This window comes from Gossypium hirsutum, chromosome A08, assembly GCF_007990345.1.
Source record: "Gossypium hirsutum isolate 1008001.06 chromosome A08, Gossypium_hirsutum_v2.1, whole genome shotgun sequence".
Lineage (NCBI taxonomy): Eukaryota > Viridiplantae > Streptophyta > Magnoliopsida > Malvales > Malvaceae > Gossypium > Gossypium hirsutum.
The window spans coordinates 29,797,959-29,818,833 of NC_053431.1; the positions used below are offsets into that span (position 1 = coordinate 29,797,959).

General features: G+C 33.2%; 1 protein-coding gene across 1 annotated transcript; it reads right to left on the reverse strand.

Moving 5' to 3' along the window:
• Positions 1 to 3,722: 3,722 nt before the first annotated feature.
• LOC107893555 (AAA-ATPase At5g57480) lies at positions 3,723 to 5,758 on the reverse strand. Its single transcript, XM_016818586.2, has one exon. The coding sequence runs from the start codon at positions 5,602 to 5,604 to the stop codon at positions 4,093 to 4,095; it is 1,512 nt and encodes a 503-aa protein (XP_016674075.1). The 5' UTR covers positions 5,605 to 5,758; the 3' UTR covers positions 3,723 to 4,092.
• Between the last annotated feature and the right edge of the window lie 15,117 nt (positions 5,759 to 20,875).

Consider the following 20,875-nt stretch of genomic DNA (forward strand, 5'->3'; position numbering starts at 1 on the left):
TAAATTCAGTTATATGTGTTATTGATAGGTGTTATATGACAATGTGTGGTTATAAGTTTTATATTTGTAATTTACTAACCTTGTGAGGTCATGTTGTGCATAGGAGACAAATGAGCTTACAAGCTATTGAATGAATTGATGCATGAATTGTTTAAATAAAATTATATTCAATGCTTAAATGATCAAATTATGTAATGTGGGTGCTTAAATTGCAAACTTATTATTTTCGGTGCCAAAAATAAAATTGTTTGATAATTGTGTTAGATATCATTAAGTTTAGTTAGTGATTGATTAAAGCAAATTAAACATGATTAAAATGATTAATTGAGCTTAATTAAAGACTAATCTAGCTTTTTAAGTTAAATGTTGGTGGGAAAGGATGAAAAACATCATCATTTGCATCCTTTCTTGTCATCCTCCATAGAAGAAAGAAAGAAAAAGCTTGAAAAACCTAGTTTATCTATCGACCATCAATTACAAGTCCCTAGCCATTTTTATTTTTATTTTTATAGATTTTTGTTTTATCATGAGAGCTTCATTAAGCTAGCCCATGTATCAATTTGTTCAATTGGTGAAACTTTAATAAGTTACCATCATTGAAAACTGAATGAATTATGTTTGAAATTGATAGAAATTAAACTTAAATTATAAAAAGAACTAAATTGTAAAGCTTAACAATCTTGATTGTTAGCTTTGTTACATTAGGGACCAAATTGAATAAAATGTAAATTTTTTATGAAATTGTGGTGGGAATAGAAAGTAGAAGGTTCCTAATGAATAAATGTGAAATAAGATTTTAATCGTCTAAAGCTTTATATCGAAAGTTACGCTTGTCCTCGGTTTAGGGTCTAAATTGAATAAATTACAAAATATGTTTAATCTTGTATTTGATTGTGAATTGGATGAAAATTTATAATGTTATATGTTTTATGACTATTTGTAACTAACATCAATGTGGAACCTGCATTATAAGGTTTACAACGATTATATGTGCAACCGCGCAATTATAGTTAGGGTCCATTCTATAATCTCTTAATTTATCTACCAAATTCTCAACATGCTTTCTTTGCTCAGGGGCGAAGCCAGAAAATTTTTTTAGGGGGGGCCGGATGAAATTTTAATTTTTTATAGTTTATATCTTTATAATTTGTAAAGGATTAAATCAAATTTTTATAATTTTAGGGGGCGAAAGTATAATTTTACCTTTACTAATTTAAAATTTTTACAAAATTTTAAGAGCCTAAAATGTAATTTTACATTTTAGGGGGGGGCCGGGGCCCATACCAGCCCCCTGGCTACGCCCTGTCTTTGCTATTAATTTTTTATCCGTTTCGTAGAACAAATTAACCTTTGCCATTTTTTCTGCACAAAACATTTATAATTTGCCATACACATTTAAGTCTCATTGTACTCAATACAATATATTTACTAAAATTATTCTTTTATATGCAAATCCCAAAATCTTAAATCATTTCACATTAAAATGATCTCACATTTTATATAACTACAACTTCATGTCACTATAGTAAAAAAATCTCATTCTATTCATACAAACTAAACCATAATAAAATTAGGTTATAGGTTTGCTTACATTTTTGGAACTTGCGTCGAACCTGAAGAAAAAATAAAATTAGTGCAAGCAATTTATTCCATGAAAAATCACAAATTATAAAAAAAGACTTTAATTTACTTAATTTCAAATTTTAAAATAAAAAATTGCTTACTTAAGAAGTTTAGGGGGTTGAATTTACAAATGTTTAAGAGTTTCGAGAAAATTTTAAAAGAAATTTTTAAAGTATATGGTTTGATGTAGGTGGTTTAAAGTTTTGGAAAAATTCTCTTCTTTCAATACAATTTATTGTTAGAAAAAAAAAAACTCTCAACTAACAACTTTTCTTTCCTAGCATTGAGTCCTAATAATTTGGGGCATTTATATTGGGATAAAAAGTGGTAGGATTGGGATGTGGTGGATAGGGTAAAAAAGATTCTTTACTGCTTCGGTGCCTCAAATTGCCTGTCGATGACCTTGCCCATGACATGACTCGATATCGGAATTCTCTAATCGCCAGTTGAGATGGCGATTTAGAGTTTTTAAAAAGGGTTTGTATTATTTTAGTAAATTTTTTCATATTATTTGGTAAATAATTTTTTTTCATATTGTTGGGATAAAAAAGCCTATGATTAGATAACTTGTTATTCAAACTAGTAGAAATAAAAGAATAAGCAAGAAAATGGGTAGCAAATGAAAGACTTAAGCCAAACATGTACTGTATGTTTAGTTGGTAGAGCAAGTTATCCCAGCTATGAGTGGAGGAGATGATTATTTGCATGAGACATGAGTAGTAGTTGGTGACAACAAGTGGTTCCAGGTCGAGGCTGAGATGGATTGTTGTGAGCTGTTAAAACACGAGACAGGCCAAATCTATGCTAGGGCTTCACACCCAATACCCAATGCCCTTTACAACTCACTCTGGAATTTAACTACTAGGAAAATGTCAACTTATGCTCATTATCCGACATGACTTTCTGGTTAGCCTTTTACTCAAAATCCTACTTTTTCCCAACACAAAATCTGGTCCTTCTTTAATTCTTGCACCTTTTTTTTCCCTGTGTTTTCCCTAATTTATCCCTATAAATAAAAGACACTGATCTCTATCCATTATCCACGTCAGTTTTGAGCAGGTAAGCTCCTTCACCTGAAGGAAAAAGTCGTCATTGCAGCATACCCCCAATTGGAAGCTGCCAAAACAAAGTACCCAGTTGTAAGTTCAAACAATTTCTTGAATTAACTCAAGCAGTGCTATGAAAACTTTTCCCAGTTAGTGTCCTGATGAAACAAGGACATCCCATATGTCCCATACCTATAATTGTCTTCAACAACTATACCAATTTTGAAATGAATTGAGAATGAGATGACTGATTTTTATTAGGACAAGACGGTTTAGCTACATTTCTCTATTCTCTACTGAATTAACAGAAGGATTTGATTTTACATTATTGTCAAGCATTAGAAATAAAGAAAACAGAGCCTTTCATGATCAATCAATAGGCAATAGCATAATTTGCTTTATTTGCTTACTATCAATGTGATGTATGAAAACCAACTTAGTCAACAATTAATCACAATGAAATGATAGAAAAAAGTTAGACAGGCAAATAATACATTAAAAGAACTTTGCACTAATAATCGAATTGTATTTTGTTCCTTCTACTTAAAAAATAGATAAACTAGTTCCTGTACATTGGGTTAAAAAGTACATTGGTATTTTTTTTAAAAATTTTATCTATTTGTATCATTAAAAACTAATATGGTTGATAAAATAACCAGATAGTGACATGTGACGTGTCATGTGTATCTTATGCTAACGTATATGGATCAATTTTTAACAGTAAAAAAGGATAAAACTTTTAATAGAATGACCAATTTACTTTTTGATCTAATATACATAGACTAGTTTATTTATTTTTTAAGTAGAAGGGTAAAATAAAATTTGAATTATAGTACAAAGACCTCCATGATAAGTTTACCGTCTCCATATAAAATTTAATCTTAGAGAAAACATGTACGAAAATCATTGAATGGTTTGGGTGGGGTGGATTCATTAGGCTTAATTAGTTAAAAGAGAGCAAACATGTCTAGCTTCCATCAATAAATGTTCAAACTCACTAATCATGGCTATGCTTGCAGCCTAGATAAACAATAGCCTGAAACAAGGGAAGAATGAATGAAGTTGATTTTGTTCTTAATTTAAAAGCAAAGATACACTAAACTATGAACAGTTGCCACCCCAATAACCATAAGGCATGTGCAATGGAAGCTTGTGGTAAGTATGTGCAGAAGAATAAGAACACAGAGAAGATCCCACATGACCAACCACATCCATATCAACAATGCCAGTAATCTTATCATGGCTTCATATATAATATTAAATTCAATATTAAACTACTCATAAGATGGATGATGATATAGTAGCACACATGAGTCGTATGATTATGGAAGCCCAATCCTCAATTCTCCCTACATCCCCACCGACAAAATTTGGAACATCTTTGGCTAGTCCAACAACTCCAAAGAACAAATCTGTTCCTTTTCTATGATTTCATTTTCTCCTTATTCTCTCCTTCCTTGCAAGGCTCTTCAAATTCTGACCCTTCATTAGGAGTTTCCAAAGCCCTTTTCTCCTGTTCTTCTTCATCTGAAATTTTGTCCCTCAAACTCCCACACTTGAAATTCCTGTCACCCCGGGTCTTCATGGCCTCCAACAATTCAGTGACAGCCTTTTGCTTGTAGTTGCGGTTCTTGATTAAAACTTCGCTGATATCAGCAGGTGTCATCTCTGCCTTGTCAACTACATCCGACAGTTCCTTCAAAACATGGTAATCCAAATCACTTTCCTCGTACCCCAAATAATTCTTCAGCAATATCTTCAACGCATGATATGAACAGTAGCTCATGTAAATGTGCATATCCATCCTCCCACTTCTGAGCAATGCAGGGTCAAGTTTCTCAATGTGGTTTGTGGTGAAGACGAAAATCCTTTCACTCCCACAACAAGACCATAGCCCATCAGTGAAATTCAGCAGCCCTGAAAGAGTGATGGAGTTTCCTCCATCTTCACCACCACATGCAGAACCTGACCCACATCTCACTTCAGGATCACAGTAGTTCCTTTTGTTATTCTTCTTCCTGTTAGTTAAATTGACCGAACAATCAATATCTTCAATCACAATGATGGATTTGGAGCTTGTTTTCATCAACAGCTTCCTCAGCTCAGAATTATTATGGACCTCAGTCAATTCAAGATCATAGATATCATAGCTTAAGTAATTTGCCATGGCTGCAATCATGCTGGATTTCCCAGTCCCTGGCGGACCGTAGAGCAAGTAACCCCGCTTCCAGGCTCTCCCAGTCTTCTGGTAAAAGGACTGACCGTTGGCGAAATCCTCAAGATCATCCATGATCTCTTGCTTCTTCTGGGGATGCATAGCCAATGTGTCAAAGGTGCTTGGATGCTTAAATGGAACGGACTCCCAAGGATGTCCCCTGGAATCCAAAGACCCACCACGAGAATTGGTGTACAAAAGCCTGTCTTGGTTCTTCCTTCGGATTTCATTAGACCTCTCCATTATGTAATCCAGGTAGGAATCAAGAATCAAGGACTTGTTTTTCTTCTTGATTCGGAGAGTGAAACCTCTTTTCTCTTCCGGCAATGGTCGCCAAGAAAAGGTCTGGGATTGCCTTTGGATCACAACGTGTTCCCAAAGCACGGTGACACCACTGAACGTATCGACGATGCAGTCATTGTTGGAGAGGCCGAAGGTAATGGCGCTTGAATTGAGAGCGCGAGTGAGGCTCAAGCGGCTGCCGTTGATGGAAACAAAGGAGCTGAGATAGAGTTGGACAGCGTTATAGAGTTCGTTGGTGTTAACGCCGTCGATTTCAGTGATGTCGAAGTAGCAGTAGGAAGAGAACAAATGGAAGATACGGTTGAAGAACTTGAGACAGAGAAAGCGGAGTTGGGGTGGGAAAATGAGTTGGAGGAGGCTTTGGCAAAAGGCCAACACCCCTAGAAGTGAAGCAAATGAGTTCCAGTACTCTCTCATTTCTGTGGTGTTGTAGCTGTGGCTGTGGCAGTGACTGGGGGATATATATACATATAAAGTAGGAAGGGAAAGAGGAGCAAAAAGGATGTTGGCATTTAGAGTATCGGGAAGGAAGAGAGAGTGAGATCAGAGATGGGGCCAGTGGCCTATGGCCTATGGCCTATGGTATTGTTTAGGTAAATGGCCTGGGGGGGGGGGCGGGGGTGCTTTGAGTGACTTGTTTTTGTCGGCTACCGACTTCATTTTCTTCATAATAGACTATCATATAATCATGGGGGATTTGAATTAAGATGCTGGCTGCCCTGCCTTTGCCTTGGATGAGAGAGGGAAATGAATTATGTTTCAGTTCCAATAAGGAAAAAGATTAAACAGGATTTACTGTTGTTGCCGCCGCAGGTAACCACAAAGAAACAAATATTTATATGTAATTTAATTCTTAATTCAAAATTTGTAAAAAAAAATCATCAGGACTGTATTTAGAAACAATGGAAATTGAAGAACAGAATATGGAATGGAAGGTTGCAAATCAACGGAATAAGATACCTTTTGCGTGCGGCTGTTTCATACGTCAAATGTGTTATGTTTATGATTATGGCTTCCCAATATTGTAATATTTCCTTTTATGGGCTGACGTTAAATTGCTAATCAATATTAAGTTAAAAATTTTGATTTCTTAAAAAGATGTTTTTGAACCAATTTTTGATTTAGAAGAAACACTTAATTTTCTATTTTTAAAAAAAATATTTTTAAACCAATTTTTGACTTTAAAAAAACACTTTTTCTCTTAAAAAAAACAGCTTATTTAAAAATATTTTTGTTTAAAAGTGTTTTTTCTCCTAAAAAGTACTTTTTAAAATTAATACTAGATACACCTTAACAATTGATAGGAAAAAGTGGATGTATATTTTTGTAGATTGAATTCAAAATTTAGAATCTTAAATTGTAAAATGGATGAAAACACATGTAAGTAAATATAAAAAAGGACATAATAATTTATTTAGCTTTTAATTTTATGGATACATTCTATTTAATTTTTTAACTTTTTTTAACCATCAGAAATTATTTTAGTGATATACTTTAAATTTGAAAAGAGAAAAGAAAAATATGAAGTCTTAAAAGGAAAATTAAAATGATATGAAAAAAAAAAGAGTTTGTCCTCAAAAAGATTTTCCACATTTCGATTAGTGGAACCTAAAAATTTTGAGATTTCCGGAGAAAGATTTGAGTATGGCGTTATATATATGGGTATCACATTAGAAATATCTGTTAAGAATTTTGATATTTGATTTAAATTATAAATTTTGGTATGCTATCAAATTTTGAATAGGATATCAATATTTCTAATGCAAAACCAAAGTTGCAAAAATTTATAAAACAATGCGATACCAATATTTCTAAAGTAATATCAATATTTTTAACAGATATAAATAATTTTTTTTACAAGAACCGAACTAAAATCTATAACATGATACCAAAATATTGGTATTGCGTTAGAATTTTTTTGTATATAGTTAGAAATTTCAATATCTACTAGAGATTTTGGTATATGATAGAGATTTTGGTATTCAATTAATTTCATAAGCTTCCAAAATTTTTATTGGGATACCAACATTTCTAAAGGTAAACTATATAAATAACCATCCAATTATTAGCATATTTCTATTTTGGTCATTGAATTTTGAAATTTTCTATTTTAATTACTAACATGATTGAAATTTAATAATTTAATCAGTCATTCGTTAAACCATTAACAAAGTGCTGACGTGGTTGTTTTTCATTGACATAATAATAAATTTAGCCTTTCAGTGTTTACAGATTCTATCGATTTGATCCTAATTCTAAAAATTTCAATAAATTTAACCCTCAACTTTACACATTATATCAATTTAGTTTTGATTCTTAATTTTTTTAAAAAATAAAAATATATTTAAAATTCATCTTTTGATAAAAATACATAAGATTTAATAAAAATACATACAAAATTATAAATAAATGAATACCTAATTTTCTATTTTTCTAACATGAAATTTATTTATTAAAACAATATTTTTATAAATAAAATATATATATTTATAAAAAAACTACAAAGAAGACGTAAATTAAATTCAAACTTTTTTTTAGTTTTATTTTAATAATTTATTTATTATACATGTGGTCATGTTCCCTAGTCCTCGCCAAAATTGTCAAGCACTAGGTACAATCTTCATCGACAACCATCGACACCAATAACCCTTCGAACTCCTCAATTTTCATATCCTCCATTGTCATGCCATCAAACTAAGAAGCGATTGTGGAGCTATCGGTAAGGTCTTCCACCTACTAAGTCTCTAAGATCTCATACTCACCTATATATCCCTAATATGCTAACCCTTAAGCATAACCTTAAACCCAACAAGCTCGTTTTGGGCAACAACCTAAATACATTGATTCTTAACATTTTTGACCTTAAGTTGAAGCTTTTGACCCAACATGAACATGATGGTCGTTAATATTGAAAAAAGGGAAAAATTGAATTTGCTTAAATCATCTTCATGTTTTTTTTCCTTAGATTGTTTTATTTACAAAACTATTATTTTAATAAATAAATGTGATGTAAGAAAATGAAAAAATAGATATTAATTTATTTATAATTTTTTTATGTATTTTTATAAAATTTTGTATATTTTATTGAAAATTAACATTTAAATAATTTTTTTTTTTAATTTTTAAAATTTTAAGAATTAAGGCTAAATTGACATAATGTATAAAATTGAAGGTTAAATTTATTGATTTTTTTTAGAGTTAGGACCAAATTGATAGAATCTTTAAACATTGGAGGGCTAAATTTGTTACTATATTAATGAAAAACGACCACATCAGCACTTCGTTAGTTATTTAATGGATGAGTGACCAAAATATGAAATTTGATAATAATAGTGACTAAACTATAAATTTTTAAACTTGAAATACCAAAACAAAAACACACTAATAGTTAGGTGACTATTGATATAATTTACCTTATTTCTACGCAAAACAAAAAATTTGGTATACAAAAATTTCTAATATGACGCGATACCAATATTTTTTAAGCAATACCAATATTTATAACATACACTAATATTTCTAAAAGAATACCCAAATTTGTAACTAATACCAAAACTTGTAACGTGATACAAAAAACTCTACTATGGTACCGATATTTCTAAAGAGATACCAAAAATTGTTAATGATAACAAAATTTCTAATCGATTACAATATTTCTAACGTGATAATCAAATAACTAATGTGATACCTTTATATTTTCCAAATCAAAGTCCATTTTTACGTAAAATTGTATATATTAAGTTTAATCTGAATCGATTCAAGTTTTGAATCATTAATTAAAAATTATTGGTTACTACTATTTTATATAATTTATAATTGAATTTACATAAAATATTTTTGAAGTTTATAATTAACATGATCTTATATATATATAAAAAAAATTATTCAAAATAACACATTTATAGAATTATTAGACAAGTCTAATTTTTAATTGTTTATAATTTTTTTTAAAGAGTACAAAAATATTATTTTATTTTAAAATTTTAAATTCTAATTTTTTTTAAAATTAAAAAGATTACAGAGATTTTTGATATATTTAAACCATAAAATCATCAATAGGGTCATGCATCAACAAAATTGGTGTGTATTGGCCCCAGCATTAGAAATTCTGGTATACTAGAATATGCCCTATAAATTTTGGGACAAGTTAGATGTAACACTCTATACCCAACCTGATCGTCGAGTCCAGGCTACAATGTGCTACACTCAAGTTTCGAATTATCTAACTACTTCCTGTCATAATACTATCACTCACAATCACATAGTATATGTAATATGGAGATGTAGACATTTAAAACTTAACTATATTCGAACTTTAGTAAAATAGTTTTTATAGCTATTTAAGGTTTGCAAAGTTTATACAGGTAGCTTTAAACATACAATTAGCTAATTGTAACTAACAGAATAGATATTTTAAAGCCTATATAGATGCAACTTATGTCTAACTTTGGGACTTCGCCTATAGGCTGCCCTATTGTATGCACATTAAATTAGGAAGAAGTTTGAAAGAGCACAGCGGTTTTTGGTGTAGTCCCCTCACGTGCTCTCCAATTCTTTCTTATCATCTATGAACAATATAACACATAAGTAAGTTCTAAAGAACTTGATTAATTCCTCATACCTTAATAACACAATGCAACCACTCTTGACATTCTTGTTCGACCTATCTAAATAAGGAAAAATGTAACACCCCACACCCAAGCCCTACGCGGGACGGGATACGAGGCGTCACCACACTTAATCACATGCTTACAATCCTTTCGATGTCATTAAGACTCGATCAAATTAAAAACTTTTTCGAACCTTGTCTAAACTCCTTAATATGGCCCTACGAGGCCCCAAACATCCGTTGGAAACCATTCGGGACCAACCCGGGTCCTTTAATTGACTTTAGAAAAATAACTCTTGAAACAGGGCACACACCCGTGTGGAAGGGCAACATGCCCGTGTTGTCATTATAACATGGTCGTGTTGATAGCCCGTGTGACACACACGGCCTAAGCATCTAGGGACACGCCTGTTTACAATGCTCGTGTGAATTAAATTTTAAATTTGAACCTACAGGGGTTTTCACACGACCTGACACACACCCATGTCCCTCACACGGCCATGACACACCCGTGTCCTATCTCGTGTTTAAAAACCTTGACATTTTATTTCTGACGTCAGCATCCAATAAGGGGCACACGCTCGTGGCCAGAGGCCGTGTCCTCCATACGGCTGAGACACACAGCCGTGTCTCTGCCTTTGTGTTTACTACCATGCATACTAACTTGCAAATTTAATGTGCAAGGGACACACGACCGGATAACACGCCCATGCGGCTGGCCGTGTGTCACACACGGCCTAGACACACACCCATGTGTCTACTCGTGTGGACAAAATAAGGCTATTCACCAAGCCTTTATGCCACCCTAATTTGCACCAACCTACATAACATCTAACATGACAAATCCACACAACAGCACAAGGTCCAATTAGCCACACAAGGCATTAACTCATTCATGAAAATTTCATCATTTGCATATATCAATAATGAATATTAGCCATTATCCAAGGCTTTATACAAAATGAAGGGATTCATCCCAAGCCAACATATTTGGCCAAATTAACATTGCCACAAAACTCAAAAGTCTAAGCCCTATACATGCCATATTCAAAATAATAAAACCAACTATACCAAGTGCTTCTATTGATAGTGTGATTGATGCCTCGATGTCTGACGATTCTCGAGCTAATTAGGCAGCACTATAAGAAAATGGAAAGGAGAGGGAGTAAGTATAAAGCTTAGTAAGTTGCATGCAAATAAATATAACAACTTTACCATTCATCATCATGCTCATAATACAAAAGTAGGCATAAGCACAACTTATTCATTACTATCCAATACAATTCACATAGCGTATATTAAGCTCACATCTCATACATTTCAAATAGGTACCTGTACCACTCACAACATGGTTATACTTTCCTCGTTTAACTTAAACTGTAACTCTCACCGTTGAGCCATTTGGAATGCTATCGGATATTCACTAAGCCCAAACATAGGGTATAATGCCAATGCCATGTCCCAAACATGGTCTTACACTGGCTTATCCATCAAGTCGATGCCATGTCCCAGACATAGTCTTACACTGGCTCTCACATATCTGTGCCGATGCCATGTTCCAGACATGGTCTTACACTGACAACTTTATACGTGCCGATGCCATGTCCCAGACATGGTCTTACACTGACACATCTCGTAGCCGATGCATGTCCCAGACATATCTTACACTGGCTTACATCTCGAGGCCGATGCATGTCCCAGACATGTCTTACACTAGCTCTCGTCTCAATGCCGATGCTATGTCCCAGACATGGTCTTACACTGACTCTCATAATGTGGCCGATGCATGTCCCAAACATGTCTTACACTAGCACACAAATAACCCGAATGTCATGGCATGAATATCCGATTTATTTCCTGAGGTTCAAACAGATTTCTACTATCTCAATTATCATAATACATCATCATTTCCACAATCAAGCAACTCATATTATATCAATTCAAACACATATAATACAATGTAGTTGTATTATTTACATACAACTTACCTCGGTATACAAAATGTAGGCGACTAGTTTGGCTTAGTCCACTAGTTTTGTTTTTCCCCAGTCTAGGCCCGAATTTTGTAATTCTTGATCTAAAATGATAGAAATTCATTTCATAAGCATATTAATCTGACACTCGAAAATTCATAATTGGGCAAAATGACCATTTTGCCCCTAGACTTCCACAAAATGACCATTTTACCCCTAGGTCCAAAAATATATTTTTATCATATTTTCTCACTAACCAAGCCTAGCCGAATACTTTTCATACTAGAAGCAGCCCATAATTTTCATTATTACACACATGTAACATCTATTTCACAACTTATGCAAAATGGTCCCTAGTTAGGGTTTCCATGAAAACTACTTCACAAAAGTTGTTTATTTAACAACCATTATTCATTTTCTTCCATAAAATTTCAGAAATCAACATGTTTACTATCATGGAAAAACCCTAAACTTTCAACCATTTTGCAAAATAGTCCCTTTATTTGAAAGCTCATGCTACAAGAGGTCCAAAAATACAAAAATCATCAAGAAAAACTATCAAAATCACTTACTTGTGAAGGTAAAGAGTGGCTACAATTTTTCAAGCTTCCAAACCCCTATTTTTGCTGGTATTTTCGGTGGTGAAGAGGGTGAGAAAAAGATGATATCTTTTCCTCTTTATTTTATTTCATTTTGGTCAAATAAATTACCAAAGTTTCACCTAATCTTAACTTTCTCTATCTTTTGTCTCCTATGGGCGGCCACCTCTATTTTAAGGGTCTATTTGCCCTTTAAATACCCCTAATTTCAGTTCTCTAGCTATTTCACACCTTAGCTATCAAAATAGGACTTTTGCACTTTATGCGATTTAGTCCTTTTTCACAACTGGGCTTACAATCGCTAAAATTAATTCACCAAAATTTTCATGCACCTATATAATCATGCTATAACACATAAAATAATATTAAAAATAATAAAATAGTATCTCTAACTTTGGATTTTTGGTCTCGAAACCACTGTTCCGACTAAGCCCAAAATCAGGCTGTTACAACAAAATATCGTTCCCATTGGTGTAGTGTTTACATAATACAACCTAGCCTACTTGTGCTTGGCACAACATCCTTAATGACCAACTCTTATTTTCACATCCGACATACAAAATCATAACATCTAATCATTAGATGCCCTTGCGGATTTTTTAGCATCTATATCCTCGAGAGGAAATCCTAACAGATACATACCTGATCTTATTAAATACATTCCTCTAATAATTTCCATAATACATCTTTCACAAAAAACACATCTGGTCGATCTTGGTGGATAGTCCTTGTTGTGGATTACTATACGCAAGTCCTAATGGACTCAAGCTTGTAATACTACCCTCAAAGATTTATGTTTTCAAAAACATGCTGGCAGATTCGTTGTGAAGTGTAATACCCTTTAACCCTTTTTTGGGCATCGAAACAGGATTATAGAGCATTACCTGTCACTACAGTTCAAACACAAATAATACAAAAATATTTATCATACAGTTCAGTAATTTGTCTTATTGTCCCTTTAATCGACCCTCGAGGCCCAAAATAGAAGTTAAAAACAAATCAAGACTCGATCGGAAGCTTATAAAAATTTTCGTATAATCTCTAAATTTTCCTTTTATGAACAGTACCATACACCCATGTGGTCTAGGGAACACACCCGTGTGTTCCTATAACATGCCCGTGTTGACATATCGTGTGACTCACACGGTCAGGACATGCCTGTCTCCTTTACTCGTGTAACTCTCTGACTCATTACTCATGAACAAATAGATTTCACACGACCAAATCATATGCCCGTATGCTTAGCCCGTGTGGATTTATTATGGAATTCGAATCTAATGTAGTTTTCACACGGCCAGGGTACCTGCCCATGTGCTTTGGTTGTGTACCTCACAGGGCTAAGACACACACCCGTGTCTTTGCCCATGTGGTAATACCTGAGCATTCTATTTTTCAACATTTTAGGTGCAGGGGGACACACGGCCTAACCACATGCCCGTGTGCAAGCCGTGTCTCACACGGTTTAATCACACGCTCGTGTGCTAGGCTGTGTGAATTCAAAATGTGTCTTACAAATCAAATTTACCAACCCTGCAAATCTTAAACCATAAGCAACTCAATTATAAAATTTGAACTTATTCAAATTACAATTAAGCATGTCTAAAACATATTCAGTTCACCAACTTAATTTTCAACCAATGTACCCTCATTGGTACCTCAATGTATATAAAAAAAACTCCATAATATCATACTAATTAAACTTATTGGTATATATATATTCATAGCCAAAATATGCATACTCCATTCTAACTTAAGCATTTTATAAACTCAACTACTAGCATTTACAACAACTTTTTCTTTAACATTCCAAAATAGTCACTTTATCAACCTAGGTACATGCCATTTTTCAAAAAGGAAAGTACTTCACCATTTTGAGTTCGGGATTGTCTTGGATGCTGAGTTGTTAACCTCTTTCGTACCTAACTTGCACACAGAAACAAACCGTACGTTGCGTATGTACTCAGTGGTATTTCTAAAAACCAACACTTAAACAAACTTTAGCTCATAGAAATATTTGAACTATAAAATTTCAATTCATTATATTTGAGCAATTTAATTGTTCACTTCCATTTCATGATAACAACTGTCTTTAGACTATTTTCAGTAAAATATACAGTTTTAGTCTTGATTTAGTATTAGTCAGTATCATTCAATTGTTCAGTTCAATAATTTGCGCCCTATTAACATAACCCTGACCTGAACAGATACATGGATCCAACCCATACACCAGTATAGCATATAGTGCTTCATCGGCTAAGTTGAAATAAACAGTTATAGTAATAGTATGGTACATAGTACCTCATCGAAATTAATCCAGAACAATAACAGTAATACGAAACTTATATTGCCTCAACAACTCAAGGTTGAATATCCCTGAACACTTCCAATCCTATGGCATGCCAATTATGTCCGATTTAATCCAACACTGTTAATAGGGTATTTAAATTTTCATTCATCAGTCAATATTCATTTTGATTCTCATATTCACTATTCAATTTGATTCAGTACAGTAATAACAATACTTACATCATTTTCACTTACCATATATATTAAGTAATAAAAGCAACAAATAATTATTAAATATGGTTTATAGAAATACAAACCGTAGTTTTTCGAATTATTCTTCGTCCACCTTCTCTTTTCCTTTCTTTGTTGATGCTTTCGGTACTACGTTAGCTATAGAAGATTAAACAATTTAAAAATTATTAATGCATCATTTAACATCATACATTTAAATTTCTACATAACTTTTACCTAATTTCCAATTTAGTCCCTAAACAGACTAACCTTTTTTCTTTAAAACAACTCTCATATTTTTATTCTACTTCATCTTTAAACAAATTTCAACACTCAATTTTCATTACAAAACATTAATTTTGAAATATTTTCAATCTAATCACTACTATACCAAAACTTGCACCTTTTTTACAATTCGATCCCTTTTCCACTTCTAACTTGAATTTCCATCACTCTAACTCATAATTCTTCCATTTGTTCAACTTAATTAACATCCAAAAATTCACTAACTTTCTAAATTTCCACATAATTCAAGTCCTACTTGTCTCAAAGATTCTAACAACATCAAAATTATAAGAAAATGGACTAAATTGACTTACCACTTAAACTTCAAACCTCAAAGCCCTATTTTTCCTTTCTTTTTCTTTCTTTCTTTCCCTGCTCTGTTTCGTTCCACCTTTTTCTTTTTAATTTCTTTTATTTACTTTATTTTAACTATTATATTATTATATTATATTTTAACAATTATTATTTATTTAAATAATAAGTAAATATATACCTATATTACCAATGTATGTATTATACTTTCTACACATGTAATTTATTTTTACCATACATTTGTCACTTAGGGTTTAATTGCTAATTTAATCCCTTAACTTTTCTTTAATCTATAATTAAAATTTTATTCTTTATGAAATCTAGTCTGTTCTTCAAATTACTCTAAATTCAAACTAATTCACTAAATCAAATCCTAATTAATCATTCAATTTAACATTCATAAATATTTCTAATGAATATTTACAAACTCATTTTATGAGAAAAGTAACCCGAAATCACAATTTTCGATATTCGGTTCCCATTATATCTTCTGGTTCCCATGTTGCTTCTTCAATATATCTTTCGGTTCCCATGTTGCTTCTTCAATATTGTGACTTCGCCATAATACTTTCACTAAGGGAACTCGTTTATTACGTAATTCTTTTACCTCACGTGCCAATATTTCAACTGGTTCTTCTTCACAGGATAGATAAGGCTGAATCTCTATGTCTTGAGTCGAAATCACATGAGAAGGATCAAATCTGTATCTTCATAGCATAGAAACATGGAAGACATCATGAATCTTCTGTAATTCAGGAGGCAAAGCTAAACGATATGCTACCAGTCCAATTCTTTCTATAACTTCATATGGTCTAATGAAACGAGGACTTAACTTTCTTTTTCGACCAAACCTCATGATTTTCTTGCAAGGTGAAACTTTTAAAAATACCTTTTCTTCAACTGAGTACTCAATGTCCCGACGTTTCATATCTGAATACGATTTCTGTCTATCAAAAGTTGCCTTCAGTCTTTCTTGAATCTTTTTAACAGTACTTTCTATTTCCTGGATCAATTCTGGCCCAATCATTTTTCTCTCACTCAATTCTGTCCAACACACTGGCGACCGACATCTACGACCATACAAAGCTTCATAGGGTGCCATTTCAATACTTGATTGAAAATTGTTATTATACACAAATTCAACTAGTGACAAATAACGTTCCCAATTAGATTCAAAGTCAATCATGCAAGCTCAGAGCATATCTTCTGAAATTTATATTACCCATTCAGATTGTCGTCTGTTTGTGGATGAAAAGTTGTACTAAAATGAAGTCGAGTACCAAGAGATTCATGTAATTGCCTCCAAAATCTCGATGTAAACCGAGGATCCTAATCTAAAATTATTGATACTAGATTCCATGTAGTCTAACAATTTCTCGAATGTATACCTCGGCAAGTTTCTGCAATGACCAATCAGTCTTAACTGCTGTAAAGTGAGCAGACTTGGTAAGTCGATTAACGATGACCCAGATAGCATTTTTCTTACTTGCTGATAGTGGCAGCCCTGTCACAAAATCCATCGTAATGAAATCCTTTTTCCATTCAGGAATGTTTATAGGCTGAAGTAGTCCTGTTGGAACTTAATGCTCAACTTCGACTCGCTGATAAGTCAGACTTTACTAACATATTCAACTATATCTTTCTTCATACCAGGTCACCAATAAAGTTCTCGTAAGTTCCAATACATCTTCGTGCCTTCAGGGTGCAAAGCAAATAGACTGTCATAAGCTTCTCGAAGAATCAATTCTTTAAATTCAAAATCAGTTAGAACACAAATTCGGTCACGATATCTTAAACATCCCTGATCATCAATACTAAAATTCTCTACTGTACCAATCTGTACCATCTCTCTTTTATTCAATAATTTGTCATCTTCCAACTGTGCTGATCTAATTTGTTCAAACATTATCGGCTTTATTCTCAACTTGGCCAAAATACTTCCATCATTAGTAATACTGAGTCGTGAAAATATTGCTCGCAATTCAATTGCTACCTTCTTACTCAATGCATCAGCTACCACGTTAGCCTTACCCGGATGATAGTCAATAATACAATCATAATCTTTTAGAAGTTCTACCCACCAACGTTGTCTCAAATTCAACTCTTTCTGTGGTAAAAGATACTTGAGGCTTTTATGATTAGTGTAGATGTAGCATTTCTCACCGCACAAATAATGCCTCCAAATCTTCAGCGTAAAAATCACAGCTGTTAATTCCAAATCATGAGTCGGATAGTTACGTTCATGTAGTTTTAATTGCCACGAAACATAAGTAATTACTTTTCCATTTTGCATCAATACACATCCAAGTCCATTTAAGGAAGCGTCGATATACACAACAAAATCTTTTCCCGACTCTAGTAAAGTCAACACTAGTGCCTCTGTTAACATTTGCTTCAATGTTTCAAAAATTTTCTAGCACTGATCATTCCAAACAAATGGAATATTCTTTTGTAATAACCTTGTCATTGGTAAGGCTATCTTTGAAAATCCATTTACAAACCTTCGATAATATCCAGCCAGACCAAGAAAGCTACGTACCTCTGATACACTTTTTGGAATTTTCCACTGAACAATGGCTTCAATCTTCTTTGGATCCACTCTAATTCCATTTGCCGATATGCAATGAACAAGGAATAAAACCTCTGATAACCAAAATTCACATTTGCTCAATTTCCCATGCAATTGCTTCTCTCGTAGTATTTGCAAAACAATTCAGAGATGCTGCTCATGTTCAGTTTTGGACTTTGAGTATACCAAGATGTCATCAATAAATACTACCACGAATTGGTCCAAATACGACTGAAAAATTCGGTTCATAAGATCCATAAAAGCTATTGGAGCATTTGTCAACCCAAATGGCATCACTAAAAATTCATAATGTCCATACCGTGTACGGAATGCTTTCTTTGGCACATCATTTTTCTTTACTTTTATTTGATAATAGCCCGATCCCAAATCAATCTTTGAAAACACAGAAGCTTCTTTCAATTGATCAAATAGATCATCAATGTGAGGTAATGTATATTTATTCTTAACAGTCACCTTGTTTAGCTTTCGATAATCAATACATAACCGCATCAAACTGTCTTTCTTTTTAACAAATAATACTGGAGCTCCCCACGGTGATGTACTGGGTCGTATAAAACCTCGATCCAATAGATCTTGTAGTTGTACTTTCAATTCTTTGAGCTCTTTAGGTGACATATGATACGGAGGTATTGACACTGGATCTGTACCCAGATATAATTCAATCACAAATTCAACCTCTCGATTAGGGGGTAATCTAGGTAATTCTTCTGGGAATACATTAGGAAATTCACTTACAGTCCGAATTTTGCTGCACTAACTCTCAACTGAATCTGAGTTAATAACATATGCTAAGAAAGCAACTCAACCTTGATAAAGAAGCTTCCCAACTTTGATTGTCGAGATAATATGAATTGATCCACTGGTCCAAATATTGTTTACTTCAATCAGATCACCACTATCATTTTGAACAGTGAACTTCTTTTTATAACAGTCCAAAATTACCCCATGTTCCGATAGCCAGTCCATGCCTAGTATTATGTCAAAATCGCCGAATGGCATAATCAAAAAGTCAACAAAAAAGATTCTATCTTGAATCGTTAATAGACATCTTCAACATATTCGATTTGTAATAACCCAATTTTGGGGCTAGTCAAAATAGTGGTCTTGGGACCACAAATCCAAAGTCAGAGAAATTATTTTATTATTAATATAGAGTCATAGCATATTTATATTAGTGCATGAAAAAATTGGTGAGCTAATTTTAACGTTTATGAGCCCAATTGCAAAAAAGGACTAAATCGCATAAAGTGCAAAAGTCTTTATTTGATAGCTAAAGGTGTTACTTTATTAGAGAATCAAAATTAGGGGATTTTAAAGGGAAATTAGACCTTTTTAAAGGAGAATATCAGGCCATAGAGTCAAAGAGGAGACAAAATTTTAAAATTTGGTGGGTTAAGTGGCTTATTTTGACCAAAAATAGAAATAGATAAAAGAAGGATGATATCATCCCCTTTCATCTTCTTCCTCCACCGAAATTTTTAGAAAATAATGGGATTTTAAGAGCTTGAAATTTCAGCAACTTTAATCCTTCACAAGTAAGTGACCTAATGGCTTTTCTTAAATATTTTTGTACTTTTGAGGCCCTTGAAGCATGAGCGTTCAAATGAGGGTACTGTTTTGAAAAATGATTAAGAGTCTAGGGTTTTTCCATGAAAGGAGTTGTGATTGTTTTCTGAGTTTTTATGGAAGAAAATGAGTCTTGGGTGTCTTATAAACAACTTTTGTGAAAGGTGTTAGCATGAAAACACCAAAAATGACTAATGTGCATAAGTTGTAAAATAGATAATAAATATGTGAAATGGTGGGAATTTGGAGTTTCTATAAGATTCAAAGAGGTTCGATTAGTCTTTAAAAATAAAGAAATTTGATAAAAATTAATTTTCGAGCCTAAGGGTAAAATGGTCATTTTGTCAAGGTCTAGGGGCAAAATGGTTATTTTACCAAAGAAGTGAATTGTCAATTGCCTAATTTTATTTAGTGATTAAATAAGTGCATTTTATTATTATAGATCAAGAAATACCAAATTCGAACCTAGACTGAGGAAAAGCCAAGCAAATCGACTAAATCAGCTAGTCGCCACATTTTGTAATCTGAGGTAAGTTGTATGTAAATAATAAAACTACATTGTTAATTATATGTGCTTGAATCATTATAGCATAAATTGCTTGATTGTGAAATTGAGAATGTATAATGATAAATGAGATAGTAGAATTTTCCGTTGGAACCTTAGGGAGTAAATCGGATATTCATGCCATGACATTTGGGTCATTCGTGTGTGAGCTAGTGTAAGACATGTCTGGGACATGCATCGGTCACATTATGAGAGCCAGTGTAAGACCATGTCTGGGACATGGCATCGGCATTGAGACGAGGACTAGTGTAAGACATGTCTGGGACGTGCATCGGCCTCGAGACAGAAGCCAGTGTAAGACATGTCTGGAACATGCATCGGCTACGAGATGATAGCCAATGTAAGACCATGTCTGAGACATGGCATCAACTTGAGATATGAGCTAGTGTAAGACCGTGTCTAGGACATGGCATCGGCACCTTACCTTATGCTTGAGGCTTATGTAATATTCGGTAGTATTCTGAATGGTTCAATGGTGAAAGTTATGTTCTTAAGCTAATGAGGAAAGTATAACCGTGTTGTGAGTGGTACAGGTACCTAATTGGTACGTATGAGATATGAGCTCAATATATAATATGTGACTTGTATGGATGGTAATGAGTAAGTTATGCTTATGTCTACCTTGGTGTTATGAGCATGTTGATTATTAATAAAGGGTTGTTGTATACTTAC